At 50.6% G+C, this 26,008-nt stretch overlaps 7 protein-coding genes across 7 annotated transcripts; 2 read left to right on the top strand and 5 right to left on the bottom strand.

The window, feature by feature from the left end:
* Positions 1-468: 468 nt before the first annotated feature.
* On the top strand, positions 469-2,033 carry SAPIO_CDS0013 (uncharacterized protein; the record flags this gene model as incomplete). Its single annotated transcript, XM_016782903.1, has 5 exons — positions 469-688; positions 777-1,151; positions 1,224-1,662; positions 1,764-1,933; positions 2,008-2,033. The coding sequence occupies 5 exons, from the start codon at positions 469-471 to the stop codon at positions 2,031-2,033; spliced, it is 1,230 nt and encodes a 409-aa protein (XP_016646536.1).
* Positions 2,034-3,701: 1,668 nt separating this feature from the next.
* Positions 3,702-4,428, bottom strand: SAPIO_CDS0012 (uncharacterized protein; the record flags this gene model as incomplete). The annotated part of the gene is made up of 4 exons (XM_016782902.1): positions 3,702-3,810; positions 4,013-4,071; positions 4,157-4,235; positions 4,415-4,428. 4 exons carry the CDS (start codon positions 4,426-4,428, stop codon positions 3,702-3,704), a joined length of 261 nt encoding a protein of 86 aa, XP_016646535.1.
* Positions 4,429-7,732: 3,304 nt separating this feature from the next.
* Positions 7,733-8,576, bottom strand: SAPIO_CDS0011 (Endo-1,4-beta-xylanase; the record flags this gene model as incomplete). Its single annotated transcript, XM_016782901.1, has 2 exons — positions 7,733-8,098; positions 8,265-8,576. 2 exons carry the CDS (start codon positions 8,574-8,576, stop codon positions 7,733-7,735), a joined length of 678 nt encoding a protein of 225 aa, XP_016646534.1.
* A 3,069-nt stretch (positions 8,577-11,645) lies between these two features.
* SAPIO_CDS0010 (uncharacterized protein) lies at positions 11,646-14,871 on the bottom strand (the record flags this gene model as incomplete). The annotated part of the gene is made up of 6 exons (XM_016782900.1): positions 11,646-12,296; positions 12,379-12,470; positions 12,575-13,144; positions 13,861-14,337; positions 14,398-14,475; positions 14,562-14,871. The coding sequence occupies 6 exons, from the start codon at positions 14,869-14,871 to the stop codon at positions 11,646-11,648; spliced, it is 2,178 nt and encodes a 725-aa protein (XP_016646533.1).
* A 4,488-nt stretch (positions 14,872-19,359) lies between these two features.
* Positions 19,360-20,269, bottom strand: SAPIO_CDS0009 (uncharacterized protein; the record flags this gene model as incomplete). The annotated part of the gene is made up of 2 exons (XM_016782899.1): positions 19,360-19,636; positions 19,707-20,269. The coding sequence occupies 2 exons, from the start codon at positions 20,267-20,269 to the stop codon at positions 19,360-19,362; spliced, it is 840 nt and encodes a 279-aa protein (XP_016646532.1).
* Positions 20,270-21,091: 822 nt separating this feature from the next.
* Positions 21,092-22,239, top strand: SAPIO_CDS0008 (uncharacterized protein; the record flags this gene model as incomplete). Its single annotated transcript, XM_016782898.1, has 4 exons — positions 21,092-21,318; positions 21,384-21,476; positions 21,554-21,740; positions 21,805-22,239. 4 exons carry the CDS (start codon positions 21,092-21,094, stop codon positions 22,237-22,239), a joined length of 942 nt encoding a protein of 313 aa, XP_016646531.1.
* Positions 22,240-22,876: 637 nt separating this feature from the next.
* SAPIO_CDS0007 (uncharacterized protein) lies at positions 22,877-24,855 on the bottom strand (the record flags this gene model as incomplete). Its single annotated transcript, XM_016782897.1, has 5 exons — positions 22,877-23,220; positions 23,283-23,490; positions 23,565-23,836; positions 23,899-24,759; positions 24,822-24,855. The coding sequence occupies 5 exons, from the start codon at positions 24,853-24,855 to the stop codon at positions 22,877-22,879; spliced, it is 1,719 nt and encodes a 572-aa protein (XP_016646530.1).
* Between the last annotated feature and the right edge of the window lie 1,153 nt (positions 24,856-26,008).

The following is a 26,008-nucleotide window of genomic DNA, read 5'->3' as shown; positions in this document are numbered from 1 at the left end:
GGGCTGCCTCCCCAGGCTTGCCAAAATGCGCCCATATCACGCTAAGACAAGACCACAACTCGGGTTGCTCCTGCCGGCTTCAGATTGGCGATTGATTGCAGCCCAAAACGCGCGATGAATCTGCAAATAGTGACTTCGTGGGCTGCGCTTGCCTCCACCATCTCGCCAGCCAACCATACCTGGTTTCCTTGGCGCTGAGGGGTCGCAATTCGAAAAAAAAAGGAAATCCAGATTCAGCCCAATCGTGATTGTGCAATCTCCAACCTACTCAGCTCTCTCGCATCTAAAGTAACCCCAAGCCGTAAGCTCACTAGCTCCCGCGCAGCGCATTCCAGCCTCCACAGACAAAATCTCCCACCATTGACCTTTTTCTTCTCTCTTTGCCTTCCCACTCCAAGCTTGATTCTTACCTTTCCGGCAGTAGGCGCGCGTACCTATTCATCCTCTTCCTTACCTTCTCATCCCTCAATGTCTTATTATCCCGGACAAGGCCACGGCGGTCACGGCGGCTACCCCGGCCAGGGCTACGGCGGGGGATATCCCCCACCTGGCCAACAGTATTACCCCCCTCAGGGACAGCAGGGCTACTATCCCCCTCCTCAGCAGCCCCAAGGCAACTACTATCCCCCGCCCCAGGGACCTCCTCCGTCGCACCTAGATCGCTATGGCATGCCCAACCACCAAGGAGGTAAGGGTTTTGAAGACGCGTTGTCAGGCGAAAGAAAATTGCCAAAAGAAATTATTGCTCGGCTAACCGTCTCTTCTGCGTTCTTTAGGAGGTCACTATGGCGGGGGAACTCGCTCAGCAGGTGCCCCGCCCCCACCACCTTCTGGCGCGCAGCAATTCGGCCACGGCGCGCCGGAGGGCTACTCGTTCCAGTACTCGGACTGCACGGGCAAGAGGAAGGCGCTGCTGATCGGCATCAACTACTTCGGCCAGGAGGGCGAGCTCCGCGGGTGCATCAACGACGTTAAGAACGTGTCGGCGTTCCTGACGGAGCAGTTCGGGTACCGGAGGGAGGACATGGTGATATTGACGGATGACCAGCAGGATCCGAGGAATCAGCCTACGAAAGAGAATATTTTGAGGGCTATGCAGTGGCTTGTTTCGAATGCGCAGCCGAATGACTCTTTGTTCTTGCACTACTCGGGTAAGTAAAAATAAAAAAAGACGAGAAAACTACTCCAGGAGTCCAGTCGGCGCTGATAAGGTCATGCTCTAGGTCACGGTGGTCAAACCGAGGATCACGACGGCGATGAGGAAGATGGACACGACGAAGTCATCTACCCCGTCGACTTCAAAGAACACGGCCACATCGTCGACGACGAGATCCACCATGTCGTCGTGAAGCCCCTGCAGCCCGGAGTGCGGCTGACGGCCATCTTCGACTCGTGCCATTCCGGTTCCGTCATGGACCTGCCCTACATCTACTCCACCAAGGGTGTCCTCAAGGAGCCCAACCTCGCCAAGGAAGCCGCTGAGGGTTTGTTTAGCGCGGTCTCGGCTTACAGTCGTGGTGATGTTATGGGTGCTGCGTCGAGCATCTTTAGTCTTGCGAAGACGGCTATCTCTGGGGATGGTGCCTATAATAAGACCAAGGAGACGCGTACGTCGCCTGCGGATGTTATCATGTGGTCTGGAAGCAAGGACAGCCAGACTTCGTATGTTTCTCTGTCTCTGTCTCTCTTTCTGCAAAGCTTGCCTTGCCCTCTCTAGGAGTCAACAAAAGAGTTATGGAACGTGCGCTGACTTTGATTGATAGGGCTGATGCGACCATTGGCTCTCAGGCCACTGGCGCCATGTCGTGGGCTTTCATTTCTTCGATGAAGAAGAATCCCGAGCAGAGCTACGTCCAGCTTCTCAATAACATCAGGGACTTGCTCGAGGAGAACTACTCGCAGCTGCCCCAGCTGTCCGCGAGTCATCCCATTGGTATGTCACCTTACCCACCGCAATGTTTCTTTCCTACGAGATGATCAAGTAATACTAATGTATTCAAACTCTAGACACCGATTTGCGATTCATTATGTAGGCGGATTATCGCGGCGGAGAAGCCCTCCATACGACTAAACGTTTCGTAGTTTTAAGCGAGAATGATTTTCTCTGATATGAATATAACGAATTTGAACATGGTACTTGGCGAAAGACAGGTTATTCCCACCTTTTGTAATGAACGCGACGGGAGAGGACCCGGAGTGAACTCAGACTCGAGCGCCCAATAAACGCTTCCCTTAATGTAGGATTCCAATGCTCGCACAGGCAAACTCCCACCAGACTGGGAAATATCTACTGGCCTCCCAATCAATAACCCCAACGAGGTTGGCATCCTCTAAAATGATGTTCACACCTGTCAAATCTCCATAAGTCAAAGAAAACCGCGTTGAAGGCAGGCAAGCGGTCTCGAAATCGTTGGTCAGCTTTCCGGGGGCACTCCTTTTTAACGCCTTCGCCAACTCTTCCCCGAGTTCTTCATTAGTAGAGAATGGCCGTATGGTATGCCCGAGCCAACGGGGAACAAGAAAGCCAAGTCGGTCGGCTCTCCGCCGGCGCTTTTCGATCTGAATGGAGTGCAGCGTTCGGAGTTGGCCTAGGTAGTCGGTCGTCTGCGTCGCGACGCGATTCTTCTCAACTTTGGTCATATGGACCAGATTCCTGAAAATTTGATGGTGCTGTAGTATCCAAATTGCTCCTGGTGGTCTGCGAACCAACTGCAGGTGGTGCAGGGCGTGTCGGGGGGGTCGCTGTGGCGGGCAGAGCAAAGTGTATGAGATGGAGAACGCGACATGGCGATTATGGTCAAGGGGAGCCGGGGTTTGTATTCCCTGCGGCTACCTGTCTACGACTGCACGTGACGGTCGCAGAGGCGTAAAAAAACTGTGGCCACCTTGTGCTGGTTCTAGAAGAGAAGTTGATGCATATCTAACAACGAACTGTCAACCAAATACGTCCAGGATCCTCGAATCATACACAAGAATCTGGAGCTAATATCCCAAAGAAAGCTTAAAACTAACTGCCTGCCAGCTTCCCGGCATTTCGATCGGAGAAAACGAGTCTCATTGGGTGTCTTTGGGGAAGCTGCTTGCACTGCCTCCTCAGCTAGGGCGAAAGTAACTTTCCACTTGCCGCTTTTTGTCCGCCTCGAATCCAGGTTGCGGGGTTTCAGCTTTGGGGGTAATGACGCGGGACTGGAATTGAGTGCCTCTGATCTTCTCTGTCAAATCACAAAAACTCGATGGGAAAATCCGAGAAAGATTACCAAGGTATATACGTTCTTCCAGCAAGGGAAATCCACTCTACTCCGTACACCATCGCGGATCACGCGCTCGAAAGGACTCGGGGATTGGGTGTCGAGCGACAGAGCACAAGCACCATCCAATAGCGACGAGGGACAGCGCCACAAGGTCGGCAGCTCTCCAACGGACGAGCAAAAGAGGTCACATTCTGGAGCGCAGCAAATTGGGCTCTCTTTTCTCTTATCTCACTGAAAGCTCTCTCATCGGTCAAGGATCGGCAAGAGGAGAGAGAGTAGAATCGAAAATCATCGTGTTAAGAGAGAAATAAATAAAAGAAGCATGAGGTAAAAAAGGTATTATCACTAGCCCCAGAATAAACACGACCAATTGAAAAATGCCATCGGAACCAGATCAATTCATCATCGAGAGACAAAGGAATGTTTTTGTTGTTTGTTTTAGCAGGAACGCTATGTGGTACCCTTTTCTTCCACCTGCCCTTCTGGATTCGTATCAGGGTCGGGCGGCGTAGAAAAGAGGGTTGGAGTCATCGGCGGGGGGTCGAGGTTATGGAGAGGACTAGCAACAGCAATCTAGACACTCGAGACAGCATTCGCAAGTCTCACCACAGAGCCAGCAGCAGCACATCGCGGCGATACTAAATGACGGGCGAGGTTGTCAGCATTTGACCCGGTTTCGCGGTAGAAATCGCTTGTCGCGCGATGGGCGGCGGGGCGGGAAGGTATTAATTGTCGCTTCGCGAAAAAAAGAGATAACGTACCAAGTGTAGAGACAGCCGTGGCTCTTTTCCTGAGGAGGAGGAGCCTGCTGGTATTGCATCTAGAACGGAGAGAGAAAGAGTTAGGCTTCAAAATCTCGAAAGAGACGAGAGAGACAGCGGCAGCTTTCGAAGCTGGATACTCACAGGCTGAGGAGGAGGGTAGCCCTGAGGAGGATAGCCACCCTGCGGGGGAGGGTAGCCGCCCTGAGGAGGAGGATAGTAACTGTAACGCGAAACGAAAATCGATTGTCAGTTGAGCTTCTTGATTAATGATCTTGATTACTCGGCGGGGATGTCGCGTTGGGGATTTGGCGTGAGAGGATTGAAGACCCCTCGGAGAGCCTCAAGGCCAGTGGAACTTCACCGAAGAGGACCAATATCGACAGGATGAAGAGAACTAACCCTTGCTGAGACATTTCGATTGTAAATCGTAAGGCGAGGTTGTTGAGAGGAAAGGGAGTTGTTTGGGATGGACTCGACGAGAATCAAGCTGGAGGTGGAAGAATTTGGGATGAAGTGTGAAGTGGGAAAGAAAGTAGGTAATAAGGTCGAGACTTGGAAAGAGAAAAACCACGGTGAGAAAACAGAGACGAAAATAGAACCAGGCAAACTGGGAGGGAAGCCGGAACGGTTTGAATGAGAGAGAGAGAGAGAAAGAGGAAATTCGGCGACTCGGCTTATTTGGGTTTATCGTTTATCCTCACAAACAAGACAAGACACGAGGAAGGAGCAAGGCGCAGGGCAGCCAAGAACGAAAACATGTACGTTGAGACGGATGTGGACGGATGCGAACGGATGGAATCACTCCAGACGCCAAGGACGAGGACCAATTTCTACCAAGTACACTGCGGCGACTGCACTACATGGTCATCCACGTCTGTATTTGATGTACAGCACAGCGAACAATTGCAAGCGAATGTCCGCCAAGACTGACTAGAGAGTTGGCCGAAGTCGTGGATTGACGGCGCTTGACGAAAATAGGACCAGAGCCGAGGGCCTCGTGGGAATGAATCGTCAACAACGGGGCTCTTCCAAATGGTTGCTACCGAGTACAAGCTAGATGAGTATCAGTTGTTAGGTTTTGGACCACTTGTTGACTTTTGAACTACTTCGCACATTGCTAGCCTGCGCAATAAAGGACGGCTCTCCGGCTCCCCGGCTCAAGATGGAGGCTCTCTTTGCGACTCTGGGAGGCATCCAACCGATATCGATCCGCAGCGTTGCAAGTAATATTTGGTGGATGTCTTCCATCTGGAATGAATCAATGTTCAATGTTCCATCCATTCATTCTCACTCTTCCACCTTCTTCGGTGCTTTTTGCTTGAGCTGGGGCCCCGACGCGCGTCCTCCCCCACTATTTGCCCACTGCATCGGGCCAGGGTCTCTTGATCTGCCCCATAAGGCCGCTAGTTGTAACCAAGCAGGGCCCGTTTGAGAAAGCAAGCCTTAAGTCCTTCCCCTCCAAGCCACCCTTGAATCCTGATACGCGAGCGTGGGCACCATTGCATAGCTGCATCCCCCTAAACATCATTGATCCTTCAGCCGCCCCCTCGTAACTGTTGGGGGCTGCTCCGTGGTCTGGCCTGGCCGCGTAGCATGGCTGACATCGCATCGTGTCGAGGGGCATAGGGTCACACCAACTCATCAATTCGTCTGACCCGTCCCCAGTCCGTGCCGCCCCTGGAAACACTGCACCTACGAAGTATGTTCCCCATCAGCCCAATCAGCAGCCAACCGGTTCACCGTGATGACTCCAGTGAGCAACCCCCTGCCGGTTTGCCAAGCCCTCGCGTCAGGACGATCAGAGGTCCCCAGCCAGTCTCCTGTGACAGCTGGCTAGACTCCTTGCGGCACCGTCCGTCCCGTCGCCACGAATTCTGAGTGGCTCCTTTGTGCCCTTCTGCACCTGGCCTGGTCGGTCGGGTATCCCCGAGCTTGGTTTGACGTAACCTCGAAATCTCCAAGAACCGTGCCGTTTGATCCGAGCTTGGCTAGCTTTTTGGGGGGAATTATATCCCATGTTCAAGCAGGGAGGTTTCTTGGTATGGGTCAATTGATATTATTAGTGCCTGTAACTTACTGGGGTCTCAGAGTGCGAATGTTACTCTGGAAAGGAACATAGCGTGCAGCCTCTCATCGACGGATCGAAATGCCAGTGCAGATCGTCATTGGCCTTTTCCCCCATAGGACATGAGCCCCAATCGTCGATCAATGAACGGCGAAAACCCGAAGACCGTCAGCAAACGACTTGTACACTCCTACTTCGGAAACTGGCAAAATGCCCTTGAGCTTTCACGCTCGAACTGCGTCATACGAAGTCTAACAACCAGTATTAGACCAGCCCTACCTCGGCACTTGGACCCATCCGTCCTCTCGAACACGAAACTTACCCAACCCAACATTGGCGCCAGATTCAATCGAGAATGGGCCGAGAAACGTATCCAGAATCCCAGACCCATCCGCCCCTCCAACGGGGCTCATCCGGCACGCCCGTCTTAGCGACCTAGGCTCAACGGCCTTTTTGCTGTTCGCCGAAGAGTGCAGCTCTTGGCGAGATTGCAAACGAACCGCTTGATATCCTCGGTCTGACTAATCCCGTCTACATTCATGTGAAGCCAACGACGACATCTCGAACAGCAATCTTGAGAGGAACATCTCACGGAAACAGCCGACGATGTAGTATGTCGAGAAGGGCGTTCAGACCGGAAGAAAAGAAAAGAAAAGAATGGAAAAGTCGACAAAACGTTCATCATACGTGCAAGATTTTTTTTTCTCCCTTCTGGTGTTCAGGTGAGAACGTATAAAATAAAATGTAAAAAATATAAATTAGTTCAGAGCATCCCGGTGAGGATCGCTACTCCCGAACCACGCTCATTGCTCTGGCCATTGAGCGCTCCAATGTCTGATACTGCTAGGCCCTCTCTCAACGGTCGCATTTCTGCTTGAGCTGCCCGGTTAGAAAGTCTTGCTGAATTATCCCTTGTGAGGCTGCTATGCTCATTTTGGGGTGGCGGATGGTGGAAGGAGCTGTCGACCACATTGACCCTTCCCATCGTACCTTCCAGTCCTGCCCCATCACGTCCAATTTGACCGAAGTTGAAAATGTCTCAATCATTGAGCTTGGAAGCACATTCCAAGAAGAGCGAGTAAGCCCTCTTTATATGGAGTTGAATTTTGAAGTACACCAGCCGGATTGTGTTTTTGAACTTAGTTGTGCAAGCGTGTGCCCGAGGGTACTACCAAGCAAGCATTGGGACCTGGTTCTGTTCGTTCCGTTTCCCAGGTTCAGTCCGATTGGCAAATGCCTTAATCCTCCATTGACATGAGGTTTATGCTTAAGGCCGAGATATAGAAACAACGCTTGGACCCCGGGATTCGCGTCCTCCCATATGGAGACAGCTTTGACCAACGCCATTATGGCGACATGAACAGACACAATCACCGTAGCACTATTGAGACTTTGAGAGTCAACAAGTCCAACTCCACCCCGGTCAAATACCATGTTCAACGGGCCTAGGGCGGCTTATAAATATAACGCTCAAGATATCTCAATATGTACAAGACAAAATAAGCTGCTCTCCTCCTGTTATCCTAAATACAAGTTTTCTCCACCGCGTGTACGCAACGTAGCGTCTCATAAGTTCCTCTCGTTACTCGTTCATGTGCATGAATAAAGAACGCCGATTCAGGCAACCAGACAGCTTATCTCAACAAGGCCATTCAAGGAGGAGACTCAACAGTGATGTGAGAGCTACCAGCGCTCCTGTAAGCCTCGGTAGCGACGACCATGTAGTCATGAGTGCCGAGAGGCATACCGGCCTTCTCCCAAGCATCGAAGAAGATACCAGTGTCAACAGTGCCGCCGGTGCGCTTCTCGGTTCGGATGGCCCAGTACTGATTGAATGTGGAGGTTCCCTCGATGGAAGGCTGCTGTACACGCGTGCTCTGGAAGAGATTATACGTGCCTTCCGACGTCTGGACGGTGCCCTTGGGCGTGGCGGAGCTTCCGGGGTTGTACTCGCCGAAGTTTTCGATAATGTAGTACTCGACTAAGGGATTACGGGTCCAGCCGTAGACAGTGAGGTACTAGGGGAAGGGGGGATAGGGTCAGCATTCGTGCTGTAACAAATCACATTCCCCTTACAAAACGCTATCACATTCCCCTTACAAAACGCTATCACATTCCCCTTACAAAACGCTCCATCTCCTTCTTTCTCTTCTTCTACTTTTTCAACCATCTAGAGGGACTTACAGAGTTGCCGTTGTTGACCGGAGTCCAGGTTCCCGAGTAGGTAATGTTCTTAGCCGACCCGGGCTTCCAACCCTTTCCACCGACCAAGTTGCCACCAGACTGCCACTGGACGCTGTAAGAGCCGCCCGCAAGGTTGGTATAGGTGACGGGGGAAGCGCCGTCGGACCACCAAGAGTAGTAGTAACCATCGTGGGTGCCGACCGAGTTGGGAGTGATGCCTTGCCTCCTCATGAGATCGAAGGGCGAGGCGGCCGGCGAGGCGATGGCGCCGGTGATGGCCAAGGAAACCGTGGCGAGAGTAGAGTAGAACATGTTGGGATGTCTATGTGTATGGGGGGGTTGTATGTATGCCTACGGTAGACAACAGACACGGCTTTGGGTAAGAGAAGACGGGGGTTCTTAGTGAACGCAGGAAAGAGGCGGGCTCTTCCTGGTTGCGGCGGAGGATTTATATACCTTTCTCAGTTTGCCTATTTTCTTTCTTCGACTCCACTTACAGCTCCAAGGGTTTTGATATAATACTCCGGCTCATTCTATCCCCACCTCGCTCTCATCCGGCTACATTGGACCCTCGACAGGCCCTTGCGAGTCATTCATATATATCCACGTCCGGTAACCCCACATGGTTGAACCATCTCCCGCTCCTTCTAGACTATAGGATGCCTGCACAGAAAGTCTTCGATTCGACGCCACTCCGGGAGAAATGGAGGGGGCGGAAGAATCAAGACTAACCGCCCCCACTCCACCAATGTGATAGAAGGTCCACCGAGGGAGGTGTTGCATGATGCGGAGGACGGCATTTCTCCCGGCAGAGTCCTCGTCCCTCTGATAATGTTAGCCTACGGTCTCGGCTCCTCGGGAGATAAACAGCGCCAAGAGCAATACCAAGGCTGAAACAACGTCCAGCAGAGGGCCGTTTTCTGTGATTTTGGGGTAGGTTCTGCGTCCTGGAAGAATTGGCTCGGAAGGAATTCCCCATCAAGCGGGAGAACTCCAAAGCTGGGGGGGGGGTTTGTGTGTGTGCGGAGAATTTATTAAACATAAACCAGGTTCTTAGATTGGGTCATTTGACTTTTTCCGGAGCCTTCATGACCTATCGTGCTGGGACCACCCGTCAGCCACCGGATGCAAGCATGGAATTGATAGAAATAGGGTTGGAGGGACTCTATTACTGTAGGAGTATTAGATCTAAGTACACGAGCATGTCAAGATGGTGAACAAGGCATTGGTGAGCGAGACAAATGAGCAGAAAATGAGATGTATCTGATATTGGTCGAAGATATTCCTTTTCCACCTTCTCAAATCGCTCATCGCTCCGTTTCATCCTGTACATGGCAGGTGCAAACATATAATATGCTCAAATCCTTGATCCTCGATATATCCGCCATGTGACCTGGGTAAAAGGAACGTTTGATATCCACTTTACATACTGCATTTGGATTTATCCAAGTCCCGTCTAAGGTGCCAAGCATGGAAAATTGGAGAAAAAATTCGTCGTCGTCATCTTATATTTATGGAACTAGATATATCATATCATTGACCGTCACACTGGGGCTTCCATTGCTTCTCCCTTGATCCTGGCTCTCTTAATCAAGACTCGATCAACCACGTCCATGTCAAGAATGAAGCCCTTTCAAGAACGGAAAAGAATCGGTCTCCTTCACTATTAAGACGACATTTTGCCCCGCAGTATCAGCCCGAACAGACGACTTGTTAAAGGGAGTGGAACTGTTAATGTCGAAACATTTCGTTTTGCAGGGATCATGGGTGTGGAAGAAATCGTCGAGGGTGAGCCCAGCCTGCCACACCGACCATGTTGGCGTATCAAATGTCAAGGAAAGCATCATCCCAAGTTGGGGAAACACTTTACCCCACCCTACCTCGAGATTGCGATGGAGTTGTTGTTAGATAGACTGACTCTCCCCCGATATCAACATGAGATTAGCCTTCCTAGGAGCGAAATGAGAGGATCAGTCCTGATTCAACATTCAGCATCGTATATCATGCCTGTCCTTCCAGCACTTCTATTAGTGTAGACTGTTAATAGCTGTCTTTTGTAGATCATCTTCTATGCATGCATGTGGAATCACGACCGGGATTGGGGTACGAGGAATATCAAGTCTAAGATCGACAAAGAATAGCCTATGTCCTACCGTTTGACGTTTCCCCAGAACCGGGGACGAGGGGAGCTGTCATCTGTTCATGTTTTATTTCTGTTTAATATCCCCAGTCGACCGTGAATCCTTGTTTCTCGGTCCTCGAGCGTCAGGAAGTGTGCGGACTCTATCGAGGTGTTTAGAACGTAAACAAGGGTAGCGATGGACCTGGAGACATCATCTTTGGGAAGAGATTTGAATATCTCGAGCGAAGCATGTTCGCTAAGGATCTCAACACAAGTCCAACGATCAAACTCAACTCCCTCCGTCATTTCTAAAAGACTATTTCTATATTGCACTCTTCGTTTCCATCAATCCGACTCGAGTTTAGAGTTCTTACCACCCCAGGTTCCAGAAGTCGTAATCACCACATGGTTGAAGCTGGTATATCTAATCCCAGGAACACCTAATAACTGTCGCTTGTCCCTCGCGATCCGCCTTCTACCTCCAAGCTGAGATGCTTCTTCCTGGTCCCATAAACTATAATATTCTCGAGAAGCCGTCGAGTGACGTTGTTTGGCCAGCTGAGTCATCTCGCAAGTTTCAACTTGAGTTAGTCTTAATATCTATCCGCACGTCTTTAATAAATCCTCCCCGCACAATCATACTTAGCCGGCAGGATGTGCCTCCAATTGCCGGTGTTCTGCATATGAATTCAAGAATTCCTGAGCCGGCGAGGGCGTTAAGGTGCTGTTCATGGCTGATGCAGTGCCCTTCACCAAGATGGCTTGGCTGGGATCTCCAGCAGCGGCTGACGATGTATTCCTCGATTTCTCTTTGTTCCCAAGGTTCATGACGCTGCTCTTTCCGTTTAGAAACTGCCACGCAGAAACGGGATTCACTTTTGACTTTCTCCATCGACTTGTATTTAGCCTCTTCTGGAATACCGGGTTTACTACTCTGTCCCAGGAACTCCAATCTGGTATTTTGTATCCTCTTCCACGCGCTGGACCAAGGCGTGGAATCTTGTTAATATCACTAAAGGCGCATATCCACTTTACCACCATCGATATGTAAGAGGCATTATACTGCCTGTCGGTCGAGAGCCATCGAAGAGTGAGAGTGTAGATCGTCGGGCAGACCCGCTGCTAGCCATTCGGGTTTGTAGAGTGCTTCATATGAATAGGCCAACCCTGTGTATTTCAAAGGAAAATAAAGGTTAACATCCTTGCATTGATTTACTGTTTCGAGAACATTCCTACGTCTGCTCAGTAGCCCCCAAACTCTAGTCAAGACTCTGTCTTTTGCGGTCCTCCCACACCTCTTCCAAGAACGAGATGTCCTCTTCAGATAGTCCATCAACCCTGCTAAAATCCCTATCCTTCCAATACCCACGACCGCCTAAGCGCAGAATATCGCGTCTCTCCTGGAGAGTATCGTGGACAAGCTGAAGCCTGCGTTGAAACGAGCTGGTAAAATGGGGGACAAGAGGAGGCTTCGCTGTTATAATCTTTTCATGCACTGCACTGGTCTCGAGCCCTTCGTAGTCCCACATAACGTAGCCGAATCCTTGATACTTATGGTCGTACACATGCCTTATTATGCCTGTGCCCGGATTGACGTGGAGACGCCCTCGGTGCCAGATGTCAAATGCTCTCGAGCCAACTCTGTCGTCGAAGTCGTCCTTCGGGAATTCCACGCCGCTGAAGTCTTCCAGTAGAGGTTCCTCATTCTCGGCGGTGGTTTGATCGTCAGTAGGCGACTGGTGAGATGCGTAGTAGGAAAGGGGAGGAGCGGAGGACATGAATGTCATGCATCTTCCCCTTTTCATCGTGGTCGCTGCCGGAGAGGAACCAGGTTGAATGAGGGTTCTCCACTCGCTGTAAGACTTCGCTTCGCACAACTTTACGAGGAAGGACAGGTCCGTGCCTCGTTTCTATCGAGTTTTCGGTCAGTTGGTTCGAAGCATGCGAAGCGGGTGGCGGGGATGACGGTCGTGTTCGAGCGCGTAAACATACAAGATCTGGAAAGTCGTTGACTCCCGCCGGACCGGGAATCCAATCGAAGCAGCCGGCCCAATTTATGTCGTAAGTTGCCATCTCCATAAATGCTAATTGGGACAATGTAAGTATGATTTACGATGCACTTCAGAGAAAATTCCAAGAATAGACTGCGCGTAGGCATCAATTAGTGTTGCGGAGTGGTTTAGCTTACCGTCGTGTGTCTTTACCTCTATGAAGTAGAAGAAATGGCTCAGCTGCTTGTTCACCCAAGGTGAATGAGTGGCAAAGAAAGCATCGATTGGCTCTTCAAACGCCGCTTCGTGGGGCGTTTGGCTATCACATAGGTTCCACAAGATTTGGTATCGGAAAATGGCACGGTAAATCCGCTTCTCTTCGTTTGTGGACAGTGTTCCGCTATGCTTGATCCCTGTCCTATCCTCTAGTTCTCGGAGGGCTTCCGTGGCATAAAGTTTGCAGAGAGCCTGAGCTGCTGCCCAGTTCTTGATGATGATAGAGACATCGGAGTGGGAGAGATTCGAGAGACGGCATGTCACTTCAGTGCTGGACATTCCTTTTCGGTATTGCCCTAGAAATGCTGTGACTCCATCGGCGTCATGGGGCTTGATTTTGGAGGAATAAAGAAGTAGCAGGGCGTACGCTAACAAGCTCGGTGGAATCATATTCTTGACAAGGTCCGATATGATCGATTTCTGGTGCTGCTTGAAAGCTCCGTAGAATACACGATGAGACAGAATGGCGGAGAGGATGTCAGGGGGACGGCCTAACAAGGAGAGAATCGAAGCCACGATCTGTAATGGAAGGGTTTCAAGGAGGGAGACATTTCCATCCGTCGATGTATTCTGAGATGGATCCATGATCGAAGCAGAGCCTTGAGAATCTCGAGGCACAAACTTGTGAGAATCCATGTTCGTTGGATTTGGGGGTCCTAATGTTGGACAGACCGAAGATATCGCCTGTGAATTCTGGAGGACTCCAAGATCGAGGCTGAACGGTGCCTAGATCTCGAGTGGTGCCAAGAGCCGCCAAGACAAGCTTTAAAGGCACAGAGATGCAAGCTGAATCAAACGACGTAATTTCAGCGCATTGGTAGCCCTTTCTGGCACCTGGCTCTTTTCCCTGAATAGCATCCCTGCGCAACGTGGGTTGGCATCCTCCCCCTCACGGACCGACTCTTCCTCCAAACAAGGTATCCCAAAAGCGAAGCCCCAAGACGTGTGTGTGAGGGAATCTCTCTAAATATTACATGCAATTTCGATATATGGTAGTACATGAAAGATCTCTTGATCCTTGTTTCTTCTGTTCTATAATTTTCATTTTCCTTTGTTTTTCTCCTTTTTTGTCCTTCCTTTGTTCAATTCTGATTCCCGGTCCCGTTTCCCCTTTCTTTCATTACCTCTGTTTGCCCTGTCTAAAATTTATAGATCTGTTGGCGAGAGTATCCCAACTCCTCCAAAATTCCCTTCTTTCCCCACACACCTCTGGTCCCCATCAACGACGCTTCCATAGCGGGCGGTCCGCAAACGAAAACCTTTCCATTCTCAACAAGCTCCTCCTTCAGAAGCTCCTTCGTCACGCGGCCTTGCCTGAACGGCGAGTTTCCGGAAGGTTTCGAAATGGTGTACACGACCTTGAAGCGATCAGGGAATCGACGCTCAAAGGCATCAAGCTCATCTTTCAGGAGGACATCCTGGTCGGTGTTGACGCCGAAGATGAGCTTCACTTTGGTTTTCTCCTCCTCGTTGTTCAAGATACCTTGCAGCAGCTGGTAGATAGGCGTGATGCCGGCACCACCGGCGATTAGGTTGACTTGGTCGCACTCGTTGACTCTCCAGGAGTATCCGCGCATGGGGCCTGCGACGGATAGAGAGTCGCCAGGTTTAAGCGAGTGCATGTGGCCGCTGGCTCTTCCGTTGGGATACTTCTTCACGAGAAACTCGATGTGGCCCGTATCATCTAGACGTATTTGTTAGTTTTCAGCATTCTTCGCACTCTAGTTCACAGGTTTTTACCTACCTTGGCGGTTAATTGGTGTATAGGGCCTGATGACGGGGAATATGCTTCCCGCTGGCTTGTGGAAAGTGAGGATGAAGGCTGGAAAGGGCATGGTGTCAGCAATGTTGCATCCCATCAATTCAGCTCCATGGCAAATCGCAGGCCTCGTCTAGGTATATACTTACAGGTCAAGGGCAACCGAGCTAGCGAACTCGACTCAGGAAGTTCGAAGAGTAGGCGCTTGGTGTTGTGGTTCACCACCTGGACGCTCTGCAACCGAAGGGTGGTGAATCCAAGACGTCCAAAGGGTCCTGCCATGGATTTCTGCTCGCCCTGTTGCTGCAGGGGACAGATCTTGCGAGGGCTTTCGGCGTGGGCGTCGGAAGTGAAAACGCGTCGGAAGGAGTAGAAGCCGACGGCGCCGACGACAGCTGCGGTTACGAGGGTGGCGGGCGTGATGCGTCTCTCTCTTAAGAAACAGCGCGGAAAAGACATGATCTGGTGATGACTAGAGACTGTATTGTAAGATGTGTCGCAGTCGACAAAGTGTTGGTTGACTGTACTGCTTTTCGATCTGGGCGGGTAATTATTCTTCAATTATTATGTCTGAAGAATGAAGTGGTATGAAATCGACGAAAAGAAACTAAGCCCTACGAGCGAAAGAGGAGCCGAATATATATACATCTCAGATCGCAGAACGAGAGAGAAGTCAGGAGAGCTGGTCGAGATGGTGTTCGAAAATACGACAAGGATACGAGTTCTGATTGGCGGGTTTTGTCGGATTTTGAGGCATCGGCTTTTGAGCCGGAACCTGGAACGCTCCTTCCTTGGATTGGCGCCGGGCGATCATGTCCGATCGGGGTTTGTCTATGACGCGTAATGGGTCGATTCGGCGACGACCAACGCGAAGTATCCGAGACACCTTGACGCATCGCCCATGAGTCCCGCGTGTGAGGTCTGATAACAATCCGGGGGATCGGGTAACCTTCAGGACCCGACCCCGACTCGGCCACGCGTGCCGATCTGAATGACGAGAAGCAGGATGAAAATATGTACTTCGAATTTTACTATTGGCCCATTTTAGATTGAGTTTAAAGTAGTAATGTGCGATAAGGTTTTTCTGCGCTCCTGCCTTTGTCGGGAGTCGGGATTTAACCTCTTGTGATGTATTTTAAGATCGATCATTTTGTCCGAACTGGGACCCTCGCACACCATTCCACGTACTGGTCTGCCTCCTTTGATCCATCCAAGCATATTCAAGGTTTCTGTAGATCTAATAACATACGAAAATTGACAAGATTTGCGTGGTTTAGTAGCTTATTTTTCTCCTAAATCCGAGATGAGTCGAAGGCTTGTGGGTAGTAAAGATCCGAATGGACGCTTCATTCTTTCCCCTTCTGATCAACCATTGAAACTAGGAACATATCACCCCCTTAATCTTCCGCAAGGAGGTGTGGCGTGCTGGTAATTCCAGACGACTCCATATGCTTGCGCACAGCTGTGGTATGCCTTCTGACTTGGTTACTTGCGGACCGGCACTGAGCAGGCCAAAGATGTTACTGAGGCCAGCTTAGAGACCCCTTAACAAAGGAGCAATGCGAGGCTCGATCAAAATACGCGATCGCCTGTAATGGAGAGAGATGTCGCGTTCGAGAGCTTCTCCGCATCGAAGGTGAAGGTGCAGACAACTGTTAGTGTCAAACTCAAAACTCCGTGATACACCTAGTGAGGAAGGAGCGACTTGGGTCTATCTCCAGAGGAAGGAACCACCTCGCCTCACCTACAACCATGTAAACTACATAGCAGTGAACAAATTGAAGTGTCATCAAGGGATCTGCGAGCTAAGCTGGCTGGTTAAAACCTTTCTCCTCTAGGCAGCTGGTGGAAAGCGCTAGAGGTGTTCCTGGTTCGACCCCAGGTTGAGCCATGGATGTGATCAGGTTTTCCCACGGTAGGCTGGCTCAACGCAGATCCCGATAATTCTTTTTTTCTTTTCCTTTTTTTAAACTTTTAAATCCCATAATAGCTCATCGCTGCCCCTCATCTTCAATGACGCATTTTCGGGGTAAGCATAAGCTGGCGATGATGCGGATGGAGCTTAATCGCTCTTTTCGTGTTCTTTAACTGACTTTGAATTGAAGGAGTTTGGAGACTAAAGCGTATTCTAAGTTCTAATTGCACGCATTGATGATGTCTTCCCAAACATCCAGTGCTAAGTGGAAATGGCACTCAGCCCGTCTCGTCATCATAACCGTTGCAACTACTTGACCTGGATCTCACCACCTTTGTACTTGACACGGCGATTAAGCTGCTTGCTTGATGCAAGGGGTTTTCGGAGAAAAGACGTCTGGCCAAGATCCTAACTAAATTCACAAGAGGTACGAGGGGTATCCGACCCCCGAGAGCACACGGATCCGTCAATTTTCTTAATCTCGTCTTCCTGATTCCCGTCCTCCACCAGTTCGCGTTTCTCGTCTCTCACATCCTGTTTTTCATCTTCGCTAGGATGATCCTTGTCGACAGGATCACTGATGCCGGCATATTCCCTCATTAACTGGGCACATTGAACTTTGAAGTCTTGCAAGAGAGCCTCCGTGCCTCTGAAATCAGTGCCTTCAACGCGGCTTTACGTTCCTTGACTTTCCCGAGCTCGGCGTAAAATTCAGGAGATTTTCGAAACTGGTCGTGGAGAGACATTTGTCTATACTTATATCGACGGGGATGCTGGATCAGCGCTCCAGCCATAGAAATATGTTGCACTGCGAGGTCCAAGACCTTCCTTTCTTGCTTAATCGCTTCCCTTCCTTGTTTCTCTTCTAGCCTCAGAGTGTCTAGCTTGGCGGACAGGTCTAGAAAGAGTTGAGAAAGCGCATCTTGGTATTTTTTATTGTCCCGGATAGTCTTCCCCGTGTGGTCGGGAAGCCCTCGGTAATAGTAGACATGGTTCCGTATGGCATTGAACCGCTTCTGGCTGTCGCGTAAGAGCTTCTTTTCGTCCTTCATCTCCCCCTAAGAACAAGTGGCTGGAAATTGGGTGTTGAATTCTCTGTCACTACTTGTGAGGCTAGACAGGACTGGATCATGGTTTGGGCGGGCGGATTGATAGTGGAGGTTAATGTTGAGCAAGTAAGAGTGAGGGTGAGAATGAAAGTGAGAGAATATATCGAAATGGTTCGTCGATGGGACGGACGAGAGTGGTAAGTTATATAGACAACATGCGTCATTCAGTATCAGGTGGCCTGCAAACGGATAGGTAACGCTATCTCGCAGAGGAAGCAAGACCAGGGAGCCAACGACTCCATGACATAGACTTTCAGGAAGGTAAAGGCAAACAGACATTCGAGCCTTTATATAAATAGGAGAATGGGTATTACTGTAGGTTTAACCATCCTGTTTCTTTCCCTTTCCTAAGTTACAACCTAATCTTCCAACGCGAACCTAGATCCTGACACCACCATGCCTAACCAACAATCAAAATTTCCTCGATTCGTCACCGAAGCAAAGAGATGGACAAAACTGAAACAATCAAGCCGCATCATTCTATGATAACATTAAATTTGTCGAGCGGTGCGGTTATCCCCCCGCCAACCCGGGACAGAATAAGGGAGTCCCAGACGCGAAAAGGCCTCTTTGGAGCTGTTACTTACCTTAGTGCTGCAAATACAATGTAGATGAAGAGGCAGCAGCAGGTAGACGCAAGAATCCGGGAGGAGAATGCCATTTTTTTTTTTTTTTTTTTTTTTTTTTTTTTGAAATTTTCAAATCGGTTTACGCAGCTAATGAGTGATGCTGCTAGTAGGAAGACTAGCAAGCCCAAATAAAGGCCGAGGATGATGTTAATTGGATGATAAAGGGATGGGAAATAAGGCGGATGGAGCAGATAGCACCAGTGGGGATAAAGAAAACAACAGGCGAGCAAGATATTTACCTCAGTCATTGCCTTCTCGACGTGATAGTGCGGATCGAAGACGTTACCGTTCGATTTGAAGATTCCGTCTTCATAATGGCTCAATTACTCGTGCAAGAGTCAGCTGTGGCAGAAACTTGCATAAGGGGACCTACGGCGGTTGTTGCGCGGCTGCAACACTTGGGACATCTTTTGCCAGCCAGTTGACACAGGCGTAAGTGGGGTCAGCCCTGTCAACTAGCCGACTGTAGGTCTCGATCATCGTAGGGGCTCAAATGCATAGGTTGACTAGCTTGAGCGACTTGGACAGAACAACTCGAGCTGGTAGGAATTACCCCCGTAGGGACTGGACGAGACTCAAGAGAGTCGATTGAGATTGGGCTTGTGGGCGGGTTTGTGCAAGCGGCGAGTGTGATTGCCTTGAATAGTTTGCATGTTTCTTAGACTTGGCGTAGAGAATAATGGCGGGCAACAGAATTGCGGTATGCCGGTTGGTTTGGGTTTCGTGGCAGGGCCAATGATGCTGACATCATGGCTGTATTGAGAGATCGGCTCCATCGGATCAGGTGGGTTCGGATCAAGTAGGTTTAGTTCGTGATGGGATCTTGGAAAGAAGTTGAGAACTGGGCAAAGATAAACGTTAGACTGGAATCCAGAAAAACGTGGAGCGCAGGACGAGAGATGGATGATGCTTACGAGCGAATGCTTAAAGCTGGTTGAATTAGATGACTTGGTTTCCGCTCACCAAGTCATGTTCCGAGGCTTGGCTCATCTGCAATCCACAAATCTACAATATTAAGTAACATGCAAGATATCCTTCATCTATCGTTTCGGTTGTCTAATATGCCCTCCGCTCCTCTTGAGCGCAGTATTCAATAGCTGGAGCGAGTAACCAGGCGAGGATGCACCGAATATGAAAGCGCAATGACGGGGATCAAAAGTTCAATGACATATCTCATTTATATACAGACATAACAACTGGCTCGCTTGAATTCTGATGCCTGGGACAATGGCGTAAATATCCCCACTCTACGGCCGCCGGATGCCCGTTGCCACACTCTCCATCTCCTCGCCCATTAAATAATATCACCGCAAACGTACTTCGTGGGGTCTCTCTTGACCTTCAGGTATTCGTAGGGTTCCATGTGCTCGATGGATCCTCCGTATGGCCGGCTGATGGAGTAGCCAAGGAACTTCTGCACCTCGAGGGGGTACTTCTCGGCAACCTCCCAGGGAACAGCAAGGTACTGGTTTTCTTGCTGGCGGAGGTAGCCCGGCGTGGAAAAGGCGCCTAGGAGAATACTGGGCGTGTCGGTGGTGTTGGGAGCCTGACCGTAGAAGGTTGACCCAGTGCTGGTTATGGTTTTTGATGTCAGTATTTATATATATAGGGACTCTGACATAAGTGAGAGGATATACTTACCAGGGAAGGGCGTCGCCCTTGCGCAGCTCAATGAGAGTCTCCTCCTCGGGCTTGGGGTCGCGAGTGTCCAGCCAGTTGTTGGAACCAACAGCCACCCTGATGGCGCCGTTCTCCTTGGTGATGTCGGTCGCAGCGTAAAGAATGCCAAAGTCGGCCTCCCGTTTTGCGGGGTGCTTAACGTGGTGGCACTCGTCTTGCCTCCGCAGACCCCAGCCGGACGATCCGGGCTGGGCGGCGATGGACCACGCCTGGGAGAGCTGGGGCTCGGCAACAGACACGGTCCTGTCCTGCTCGTAGTAGATGATGCAGGCGTCGATAAGAATACGGCGCACGAGGTCAAGGTAGACCGGTTGCATCATGAGCTCTGTGGCGAAAGTCTTGCTCTTGGAGGCGAGACCGAACGTCTCGGGTTGGGTCTTTGCTTCAGCAGGCAGCTCGGAGAGAACGTCGTCGAGCACCTGACGCATGGCAAGGCCCTCGATGATGACCACGCCATCTGCCTTCAAGTATTGCTGGATCAGCAGAGGGTCGGCGTTGGGGGAAAAGCGCTTGACGGGGTACATGGTGTATGACTGGATGCGAGGAGAGACTAGAGAAAGGAAGGAAGATGTGTGTGATGAGTAGGAGACAAGGATATGGTGTGGAAGGATGGTGTAATGGATGGAAGAAGGAGGTATGCGTTGAATGTGGAAATCAGGACATACTAAACCTTGGTCGCGGCAAGCGGGTTTAAAGCCTAGAAAGAAGTGTCGCAGGAGTTTAACCTGGCCTGGCTGTCATGGGGAAGAAGTGGCGACATCGCCTGAGAGATTGACTATACACGCGGAATAGTATCGCTTTCCACTGCGGGAGTCTACTTCCTCGGAACCGGTAGTATCGCCGGTGTTGCAGTACTATCGGCTGTGAGTACGATGCCGATAAGCCTGTAAAACCAGTAGCGATAACCTCGGAGCCGCTTATCACACTTCTCAGGCCGATCCCCCCAACCCGCACTAAGCGCGGCAAAGGAGGCCTATTTGGGATTATATAGTAGACCTTGCCACAATCCAACTTGCCCTCCAGGTGTGTCTTATCAGATAGCTATGACAGGCAAAGCGAGACGTAGGCTATGCTGTGTGCTATGGTCGCCGAACGGCGCACTGAAAGCTCGGTTAGCACCAGATCGGATCACAGATCACTGCAACCCGTACCCCAACCAGTAATCATATCCCTATACCCCCGGACCCTACAACTATATTAATACGCCAACTCACACTCTGCCGGTATCGATCTTCCCAACAGGCTTTAATTGTACATCAAAAACATCTTTCCAGTCGACTTCTCATACTACCACATTCATACCTTTTTTTGTGTCATTAACTTAGTACCAACTTTTTTTTTCAAAGATGCCAAACCCTCCTCACCAAGGTCACAACCCTGAGGTTGTGGAGATGGACGCCTCGGCTCCTATCCAAGACATCGTCGACGTGATCAAGCGCGATGGAGGCATCATCATCAAGAACTTCCTCACTCCCGAAACTATCGACCAGATCCACGCTGAGGCAGAGCCATTCTGGAAGACCCTCGGACAATACCAGGGAAAGCTGTTCGATGCCACCGACCCCCCTCTCTGGTAAGCGATGGAATTTCGTCTTGCGTGTTACCGTCTGGATGAACCTGGCCTGACAGCCCTTCTAGCTCTTTCGCCGCCAAGTCTCGCACCTTCGCCCACAAGGCCATCAACCACCCCACATACAGAGAAGTTGCCAAGGCTCTATTAAAAGAGGAATCGTAAGTGCAGTTGCAAAGGACGCTACTCTCGAGTGCCCTTCTTGGTGATACTCCCGCTGACAAGGTGGTTGTCTCAGTACCGTGTACCGTGATGGAAAGAGATACAACGTTGTATCGAACCCTATTCTCGCAGTGTCGGAGGCCTTTAACCGTGGCTCTCCCTCGACCGCACAGCAGCTCCACCGCGACGATATGGCGCAGCACTTTGACCACCTTGCGGGGAGTGGAGAGAGCTCCCTTCTTGGCTTGCTAGTTGCTGGTGTTGTATGTACCCGTCCAACTCCAGCCTGTTTGAAGTCTAGCCACTAACCATGAATACGATGTGCAGGACACAACTTTCGAAAACGGCGCGACCCAGGTCATCGTCGGCTCTCACAAGTGGGCGGAGGGTGCCATCACCGGTCCCGCCGACCGTTCTCTCTGCTCCACGTGCGAGATGAGCAAGGGCGATGCTGTCTTCATTATCGGCAGCATCTGGCACGGTGCGGGCGAGAACAAGACCAACCCCCCAACGCGCAGAATCATCTACTCCTGCCACATGACCCGCGGCACCATGCGGTCCGACGAGAACCAGTGGATTGCCGTGGACCAAGACATTGTCGACAAATACGAGCCCGAGGTCCAGGCCCTCCTTGGCTATTCCGTCAGCCACCCCGCCCTTGGCCATGTGGATATGAAGGACCCTATTGAGATTCTGGGCAGCAAGCCCGATCCCTTTAGCTATGGCAGCTTTATGGGTCGCGAGGTCGAGACCAAGGCATAGGCCCTTGGTTATTGGGAGCACATTTGGTTTTTGGAATTAACAATTAGCTTAATCTTTAGTAAATTGCAACCATTTGAATTACTTGTTTTTGAGTTTAACTTGGTGTTTAAATTAAATGCGCACTGAAATAGAGTGTATGCATAGGTAAATATGGAACAGTCCGCAAAGACGGGAGTGGAGGTAGGTGAAATAGTAATAGACTGGATAGATATATATAAACAATTTGATCCCTGAATTGGTTTTATGCTTCGCCTACAGTGACATAATTTATTCACGATGGCACACTCATTAGGAGGCTTCTTCCGGCAGGAATAGAATAGTTCAGTTGAATGAGCCAGTCACAAGAGTATGTTGAGTTCCACTGCTAACCCCTTCAGAGTCTCCCTCCACCGAGTCTGACTAGCATCGGCCTGCTCCCAAACATTCCGCAGCGCCAAAGCGATGGATAGAGGGCCCTGGAAAGCCAGACCTGTGTGCATCCGCATCAAACCACTCTCGAAACACGACCTCGACTCTTCAGTCTGTGCATGTACAGCCGTTATGAACACCGGAAAGAGACACGCCTGGAGCCAAGGTAGAGTTTTGAACGACGTCAGAGACGCCTCTACGCACTCCTGGATCCGTTTGTCGCTCGAGTTCACTTGACAGAGCTCGTCGTAGACGTAACAGAGCATCCCCTGTCTCCAGATGTTGTTGAAGTGCCGATGGAAGACGTGTGTGCTTCACCGAGGGCAGAGTTTGCCGGTCGCCAGCTCTTCACCCTCTCCACGAGATCGAATATGCATGGCATGAGCTGGAACACCTCCTTCGTGGACTGGTTGGGTTCGCTTCGCAACCGGTCCAGTGTTCTCGACAACTCCGTTGCCTCCCGCAAAAGTACATACATCTGGTAGTCCGGTAGGTTATGCCACCATTGCGACTGGCCATTCGCGCCCTCGACCGTTTGGAGGGCCCCGCACGGATCTGGACTTGCTACAGTGACTGGATGGACTGGTCAGCGCTCGCTGTCTGGCTACACTTCCGTAGAGGTAGGTCACACGTACCATCGTTGATGCAGACTAGCTGTTCGAGCACATCGGGCGATTGGATATCCTTCACAATGGTCTGGCTCATAATAGCTGCCCAGTTGTACAGCATGATCATGCATTCGAGTTCGGGTCTAAAGGCTTTGCTCGAGGACAATACTCGTTGCAACAATCGGCGGCATCCAACAAGGTTTGTGCCCCAAGACTCAAGGCCGGTGCCAATTGACTACAGGATAAAAGAATGTGTCAAAATATACATTTGGCTACGATGCTCTAGTAACGAAGATCCCAAGTACTCACATCAAATACGATTGTCAGAATGATAGTTGCGGCAAGTGACTCGTCGTCGTCGTCTGCGACAATGGCCTTACGAAACGACTCTCTCATAGTCTCCCGATATGGCTGTACGGCAAACACCGGCAGCCGGCCGAGCTTCGACAAGTGCAAAGCTGAGGCGAACAGGATGGCGTCTCGGACCGGGTCTGATCGCATAGCAAGTCTAGCATAGACAGCATGGTAGGGGTTCTGGGCCTTCGCGACGGGATAGAGACGGTAGGACAGAGTGCCAAGATCTGCAAACTCGGTTAGCCATGTATGATGGCTTGATCTCGCACAAGATGGAATGCTAGCATACAGTGAGCGAATAAATACTGCTCGAAAGGATCACTAGGCGTCTGCGGTAAACTAGATTTGCTTAATATATCAAAGAGTGGCTGGTACTCTTCATCTACCGCGGGGGAATCGGTAGCTAGGAATTCTGAAACGTCCGAGCCAGCTGGATCGGAAGCGTCCAGAGCGGTTGAGTCTAAACATGCGTCGCCGTCTGCAGTTTCCGTTGGGAGCGCCCCTTCGAGACTGAAAAACGACGACACATCGATATGAAAGGCCAGAGATTCCGAGTCAAACAGCACTGTATCGTAGGAAGCCTGTGGTGATATATCGGAAGTAATGCTCGCCTCTTGGAGATGTTCCGAAGGGGAGCCATCAGCATCCTTGCCAAGACTGTCGTGCTCAGCAACGCCGTGCATCTCAAAGCCGAATGCGGATGATCCCGCATCGCAAGTTTGCTGCCCCGCATCTCCCTTGTCTGCCATGTAGACTCGCGGGCTCGGGCCCTTTGCAGTTACTGAGGGTCCTCCGGGGCACATGTCTGCATCCCGAGACACGCCTACAAGAGAAAGAACCGAAAATGTTGGCGAGGTGCCGCCACGGTCACTGGACGGTTCCTCTGGCTCGTATTGTTTCGGGTCTGTCTCGGCCGGCAGTTCGGACTTGGTCTCCTCTTTGCGTGGCGTTTTACGGTCCCTCGACTCATCATGCCGGCCCAGTCGCCTTATCCTGGATACCATCTGGCCGTCAAAACCGCCCTTCCGGGCAGTAAAGTCGGCGAGGCGCACATCGTAGCCACCACATTGGACGCCGCGAATGCGGCAATTGGCACACGAAGGCTTTGTCTCATCGCATTTCTGGTGTCGCTTCCGACACGTCCAGCACCCTGGCGATCTTAGATAAGTCTGCTTGAATGGAAACGGCAACACGAGGAGAGGCAAAACAAACCGCTTCTAGATCTCTTTTTCTGTGCAGTGGACATGGTTGTATTGTGCTATAACGACTCCTGGTGAGAGACTGGGAGGGACTCTCCGGGCCTTCTGCGGAGGAGGAGAGGAGATAACTAACTGGCCTCCCCTCCCCTAGGTTCTGCCTGGCGATAACGACAATACTCGGAGGATTGCCGGGAGATCAGAGATAAAGTTGGCGGGGTGATTCAGGGATATTAGCTCGGGGGTGCTAGTGCAGTGGAGCACCTTGTGTGGAGACTGATGAAGAATAAGTTTCAGCGAATGAGGCCATCTCGATTACCTCGCAGTGGCTATGGGTTGGACGGACTTGGACCCGCGAACTAGGAGGACGCGGACACGGAGTGTTACACTTATCTTTCATTGCTCACTTACCAATAGCAACCCCTCTCCCCTCCCGAATTAAATCCCCATCGCTTTTCCCCTTACAATTTACCAAGTAATTATTTCTGTCCTCTTGTTTATGGGCCTGAAATACGAAACCACGAGATTCGGGAACACATGAGCCAGAACAGAGCTGCTTAACGCAACGGCAAAAAAAAAAAAAAAAAAGAAAAAAAAAAGGAAGAGCGAGCGACGCGATGAGCAAAGGTGAATTTCCTTATCACCAATGAATACTGTTCCCCCTCGTAGTCTTCACAGGATAATAAACAATATTAAGATAATATTAAGATAATATTCTGTATTCGCATGGACGGGAGCGCCAAGCTCGACTTTATGAAGTACAGTATTCCGTACCTCATGCTGTCTGAATGTGTGGATTGGTATTATCAGTTCCTGATCCTTTCATGGCACATGTTAATTTTCGAGCTAGTCTGATAGTTGACTGGTTGTTATCTCGTCGGCAAGTCGCACCCCGTCGCACCCCTGTTTGGGAAAGCTTGCCGAATGTCTTGCCATAGTCATCCTCCCAAACAGAGCCCCAGGTGGTTTGGTCTCGCCTTTACGGCGAAAGCTGTCGTTATCATATCTGCAACGCCCGTGTCAGAGACCCCGATTGCCACTAAAGACTTTGGTCAGAGCCCTATCGCGACAATCACAACTATCACATATCGCAGAAGAAAGGATATAGTATGGATTCTTTTGACACGGAGGCATGGCGTATCGGACTCTTATATACCCTCGTAGATCTGCTGTCCCCTCGGAGAAGTAATGATATTCACTCCC

The sequence above is a fragment of the Scedosporium apiospermum genome (assembly GCF_000732125.1).
Source record: "Scedosporium apiospermum strain IHEM 14462 chromosome Unknown SEQ_SAPIO_0011, whole genome shotgun sequence".
Taxonomy (NCBI): domain Eukaryota; kingdom Fungi; phylum Ascomycota; class Sordariomycetes; order Microascales; family Microascaceae; genus Scedosporium; species Scedosporium apiospermum.
The sequence above is the reverse complement of the archived record's forward strand: the minus strand, read 5'-3'. Positions and strand labels throughout refer to the sequence as shown.